The sequence below is a fragment of the Dichomitus squalens genome (assembly GCF_000275845.1).
Source record: "Dichomitus squalens LYAD-421 SS1 unplaced genomic scaffold DICSQscaffold_21, whole genome shotgun sequence".
Classification (NCBI taxonomy): domain Eukaryota; kingdom Fungi; phylum Basidiomycota; class Agaricomycetes; order Polyporales; family Polyporaceae; genus Dichomitus; species Dichomitus squalens.
In genome coordinates this window covers 376960-382908 of record NW_006766903.1, presented here as the reverse complement: position 1 = coordinate 382908, position 5949 = coordinate 376960, and the positions used below count along the sequence as shown (strand labels likewise).

The 5949-nt window shown below is 54.7% G+C and overlaps 2 protein-coding genes across 2 annotated transcripts; one reads left to right on the top strand and one right to left on the bottom strand.

Moving 5' to 3' along the window:
* Positions 1-82: 82 nt before the first annotated feature.
* DICSQDRAFT_171280 (uncharacterized protein) lies at positions 83-1389 on the top strand (the record flags this gene model as incomplete). The annotated part of the gene is made up of 3 exons (XM_007366941.1): positions 83-328; positions 393-919; positions 1362-1389. 3 exons carry the CDS (start codon positions 83-85, stop codon positions 1387-1389), a joined length of 801 nt encoding a protein of 266 aa, XP_007367003.1.
* Positions 1390-4608: 3219 nt separating this feature from the next.
* Positions 4609-5849, bottom strand: DICSQDRAFT_63226 (cytochrome P450; the record flags this gene model as incomplete). Its single annotated transcript, XM_007366940.1, has 7 exons — positions 4609-4678; positions 4763-5035; positions 5102-5126; positions 5177-5233; positions 5296-5485; positions 5545-5676; positions 5733-5849. Coding segments are annotated over 7 exons (864 nt in total), but the record flags the coding sequence as incomplete, so codon positions are not given.
* Positions 5850-5949: the final 100 nt, after the last annotated feature.

Here is a 5949-nt window from a genome sequence, read left to right as displayed (position 1 = left end):
CCTCAAGCATGTCGCGTACATCGGCGCGCAGTACTCCCTCCGCCGGCATGTTCGGGTGCACGGCCCCACGCCTGTACCGATTATGACGTTCCCAACCCAGCAGTTGGCTGTGCTCTATGCAGTCGCGGCGGGTACAATCCTCGACGTGTGGTACCGCTCTGTAACCCTATTGTTGGCAGATCAATCTGTGGACGACCGCGTCAAGCACGGCATGGCCGTGGTGGTGAAAGCGACGGTAGCCCGTCAAGCTATCGCGTACACCCAAGAGATGGCCGAGCGCTGCGGGGCCCAGGGCACATTCGAGAATAACTTCATGGCCCGCTTCGAGGTACCGTTCTTCCCCTCCCCATCTGCAATCATACAACCAATCTGACTTATCATACAAAACGCAGTCCGACGTTCGGGGGGTCATTATAGCTGAAGGGGACGTCCTCGTGCTCTGCATCCGGCTCTTCTCCGAGCTTCTCCTCGGGAGATACGCCCTTCCCTGCCCCCCCTCCACCGACTCCCCCATCTCCCGTCTGGCACACGCCATCATGGACAAGCACGCCAAGGGGCTGGCCGCACTTCCGGGAGGGCACCGCTCTGCCGACGCAGAGTACTACATCCTCCCCCAAGCCGAGAGTGCGGTCATTGCGCTTGGCCATGCGATGGCATACGCCGCGGCCCGCGACTCTGGGCGTGTCCCCCAGCCCCTACTTGCGCTCTACGAGGCGAGCGTGATGCGGGCGTATTCTGCGTGGTTCTCTGAGGATTTGGGTGTGCCCCTCGCGCAGCAGCGGCAGCAGGAGACGGATGCTCTCCGCGCTGCACTTCCAGACCTGCCGCGTTTTGCGCAGGAGCTGGGGGTGAGCGACTACGTCCGTGCGTCCATTCTCGACGACGAGACGTGGGAGCGGTCCGTGCGACAGATGACGGCGTACGTCGGAACCGAACAAGGAAGCCAATACGCTCGGGGCTCTGTAGCGGTGCCTGAGGGCATAGAGAATGTTCGAGCAAGGCTGTGAGTATACTAATACGGGGGCTAGTACAAGTGAATACTTAGTACCTGTCTCCGCTGATCTTCACATTGTATAGAGAATCGGTTAGAAATCGCGCACTCTGGAATAGTGTTCGAACGAGTTTTGTGCAGCATGTTGCCGTGGATGGCTGGATTCCACTTGTGCTTCAGCATGTACTCGATATCATGAATGACTGACCAAGGCATCTGTCAGAAGGAGTATTGAGAACGCGCTGGACGGGTATCCGGTTCTAGATTCAAGACTCAAACGGGACAGGATCTTATTGTGTGTGAGCGTGCGGGAATGGATCGTGCACCTAGCATGACGGTACCTCAGCCTAACAATTGCCCTTGCGAGCAGGAACGAGATCCCCGACCACAAGTTCTAGCCATGTCACGCCGCCATCTGAGGATCCTGGTAATCGTCCGTTGCAATCGGCACTCAATCGCTGTTATTAACTTTGTTTAGCCTTCACTTCAACCGTGTGTAAGGCAGTCGGATTTCTCCAACACGAGCGCAGGCACAGGGCGCCTGAACATCATCACCCGGCGGAAGCTGACATCAGCGACTCTTCGTCACATGATATGGTGTCTGATGCTACACTGGGATTCGCCGAACAACATCCTGAGCTCACATCTGCTTAGTGCCGATTGCAGTATCATAACTTCGTTTGCAGTCCTACTTCCCTTCTACTGTCGTGGTATGCACGCGTTGACCCACGTGTTTTCCCGCCCCATAAGGTTCCTCTTCTGTGCATCGTTGCAAATTCCGCCATCTGCGGCGGTGTCTCGGTGTATACCTCTAATGAATGAGCACTGTACGGGCAACGGGAAGACGGTGCAGGTCACGATAACACTTGCTTACTTGACATGCGTGTGAGTGCTCCGGCCGCTGTAAAAATTCTCGAAAGCGGCATCATCAACATACAGTGCATATGTACGTCACTCCGGTGAAACCGAGATATGAGAGCGAGCGAAGCCGTGTAGGTTAGAGTGGAGAAGACCGCGGTAGCAGTCGGATAAGCCTCTTGCATACCGCAAGGATAGTGATGTGCAGGGACGGGCTGGGCTCAAATACCCGGGCTAGGGCCCGGCTTTGGAGGGCTCGGGCTCACCAAGACTTCAAGCCGGGCCCTAGTAGCAGGCTCGGGCTGGGCCAGGCTGGGCTTGGGCTTAAGCCCGGGCTTTCCGCCTGCCCCATACAGTGAAGAGAATCTGTTTTTGTACATGGATGGTGAACTTACCTCGATATTAGTATGCATACCATGTTGCAGAAGCTGAGACTCGGACAACAGATCGTGGAAAGTGCGCGCTCTGAGAGAGTGAGAGTGTCAGAGTCACCAAATCCGGCAGTGCTAGCGCCCATTTCCAAGCGCGCAAGCTCCGGCTGCCTGTAGAGCTGCGTTGTTCTTTCCTGTGAGTCACAAAGTGCTTTTCCGAAGTCAATTCAGCCCTTGATCATACCATGCAGACACCTTTCTTAACATCTGAAGTGATACTCGAGTAAATACGCAGGCGGGTCAAAAGCCCGGGCTTGAGGGCCCGGCTCAGGCCTACCAAATCTCAAGCCGAGCCCTCAAGCCCTGAAAGCCCGACGGAGGGCCGGGCTGGGCTGGGCTTTTGAGGGCCGGGTACCCGGGACTTTAGGGCTTGAAGCCCGGCCTTGAACATCACTACGCAAGGAGATGTCGTAATCCCGGCATGTGATCATATCGCATGTTTGAGAAGGGGCGGCGCTGTGGATGATAGATAATCATTAAGAACAGCGTCAGCATATCGTAGCCTGGGAGGAAGAGCGATCCGCCCGTAAATAGACATCATCTTCGCAAGCTTCACGGGACAGAAACACTCGGATTCTAATGCTGATTGGTTGTCTGGCGGACATGGGAGCGGTCCATGCGACAGATGACCGCATACGTCGGAACAGAACAAGGAAGCCAATACGCTCTGGGCTCCGTAGCGGTGCCCGAGGGCATAGAGAACGTTCAAGAAAGGCTGTGAGTATCGTATTACGGGGACTAGTAGTGGTAAATGAGTACTTAGCACTTGTCTCCGCTGGTCGTCACACTGAATGGAGAATCGGTTAGAGATTGCGAATCCTGTAATAATGTTCGAATGAGTTTTGTGTAGTGTGTCGCCGCAGATGGCTGGGTTCCACTTGTGCTTCAGAATGTACTTGATGTCATGAATGACCGACTAATGCATCTGTCGGGAGGAGTATATAAAACGCGCTGAACGGATATTAGGTCCTAGATTCAAGAATAAAACGGGACATGATCCTAATGTGTGTGTGTGTGTGTGAGCATGCGGGAATAGATCGAGCGCCTATCATAACGGTACCTCAGCCTGACAATTGCCCTTGCGAGCAGAAACGAGATCCCCGAATACAAGTTTGAGCCATGTCACGCCGCCGTATGAGGATCGCGTATGTCGACCGTGACCATCGGAACTCGATCGCTGTGATCACACGTTGTTTAGCCATCACCACAACGTGTAAGGCAGTCCGTCTTCTCCAAAACGAGCACAGGCGCAGGGGCCTGAACATCACCAGCCGGCCGCGGAAGCTCACATCAGCAACCCGTCGTCATCTGCCATACTATGGGGTCTGTTCTGACACTGGGTTCCGCCGAACAACATCCTCAGCTCACAGCTGCTTCAAGTGCTGATTACAGTATATTTGCAACCTCATTACGCTTCCTTCTATCGTAATTTACACGCGTTGACCCACGTGTTTTACCACCCCCGTGGACGCCGATAATTTTACTCTTCTGTGTATCGCTGGACATATTACTATCTGATGCGGTCTCTCGGCATGTACCTCTATTGTACCAGCATTGTGCTGGCAACGGGAAGACGGCGCAGGTTACGACAAGTCCGATTGCTCACTTAGCAGTCACCATGCGGGCGAGGACACTCAGGGCTGCCTGGTAGGATTTTCCAAAGCGGCAACGTCAATCTGAGATGCATATATACGTCACTCCGGTGAAACCGAGATATGAGGGCGAGCGAAGCCGTGTAGATCAGAGTGAAGAATGTCGCGGTAGCAGTCAGATAAGCCTCCGGCGTGACACAGGCAAGCGTCGTAGCACCGGGATTTCGTCAGATCGCATTCATGAGAAGGGCGGAGGGCGCTGGGGATGATAGATAATCATTGGGAACAGCGTCAGCATATCGCAGCCTGGGAGGAAGAGCGATCCGCCCGTACATAGACATCATCTTCGCAAGCTTCACGGGAGAAACATCTCGGAATCCGATCCTGATTGGTTGCCTTGTGTTCTTCCTCAGTTCAGCACATGCACGGTCATCTCGTGTATCCATCTCGTTGCGCTCCAGTCAGATACTAAGTGACATCAGTGATAACGAGCATTGCCATGAGCGAGTCCCAGAGGAGATTGTACGGATTGCCCGCGAAGGTGAATCAGTAAAGTGTCCTTGATTTCCGAACTCCCCCGTTGTCGGAGAGCCACTAGGAACAGAATCCGATACAATGTGCAAGGGGAATGCGCCAACCAGGTACAGTGACAACGAGAGTGTGAGAATATACAAATGCGGACACGAGTGGAAACACGACAAAAGAGAGAGAACAAACAGCGCGAAGACGTACGAAGTCATTGAGTCCCGAGCACCGCAGACGCAACAGAACGCGCGGTAATGTCGCACACGAACGGCTTCGGAATACTGAAATTGCAGTCGAGACGGCACACGAACGGAAGGGCATTAGCGTTCAACATACACCATAGATGCAGCCGGCATGGTACTGACCTGATGATCCCCGGCCCCGCCTCCGCATTCGGCGGAGTCTCCTTGCCACTCTCATCGCGCACAGGCGCGATGTCGAGCACCGCGAGCATGCATGCCGCATACATCCAAAGCGACGACTCCGCGAGGTGCATCCCGGGACAGATCCGCCGACCGTATCCGAATACCGTCGGCACGCAGTCGGGCTCGCCGAGCCCTCCTGCGGCCTTCGGCAGGAAGCGCTCCGGCTTGAAGGTGAATGGGTCAGAGTAGATGGTCTCGTCGTGCATGATCCCCCTGTGATATGGCGCAGAGATAGTAAGGGCAAGGTAATCGAAGTTCGGACAATATGAAGGCATGTACCAGATGTTCGCAAGCACGGTGGACCCTGGGGAGATGATGAGTATCTATGGCTAAAGGGGGCGAGGCATGACGTACCAGCAGGGATGTCGTAATCATGATACTGAGCGTCCTCCATCGCCCGATGCGGGAGGCCTGCCGTCATTATTCGTGAGCTTCATACTGCAGAGATAGCTGTAACGCATAGTGAAGCATACCGAGTGGAGCAACAGTCCAGTATCTCAACGTCTCCTTGACGCATGCTCCGACATACACAAGGTCCGCCATGTCCGCAAACGTCGGGAGGCGGTCGCTGCCAACAACCTTGTCGATCTCCTCCTGCGCACGCTTCTGCGCATCCCTATGCAAACACATGAGCAGGACGAACGCTGTCAGCCCGGCAATAGTCTGCCGGGAAGGGATATCAGGAGAGGTTGAGACGGAAGAATAGAATGTGGGGCACGTACCGTGTCCGAGCCACCGGTGTAGAGGCTCGCCGCAGACCACATGATCTCCTCCTCGCTCGTGTCTGTATTTGGTTTCGAGGTGTGGCTGCGAAGGTGAGAAGCGACGTAGGAGTCGGGTGCATCCTCAGCTGCCTACGATGGGTAACTACAGGAGTTACACTGGGTGACACGGTGAAAAAGTTACATACAAGTGCCGCCTTCACCGCATTGAATGGTATACTAGCGAGATCGTCAAGGTCTTTTCGCCACTGCAGAGCTTGCTTCTTGAATCCAAGCCCGGGGAGCCACGAAGGCAGATATCGCACTGAGTGATGACACTGGAGTAAGTTTACAAGGTATGGTATGCGGCGGAAACCTGAAAGTAATATTCACGGAAAGGAACGAGGTCGACCAGGAAAGCGTAAG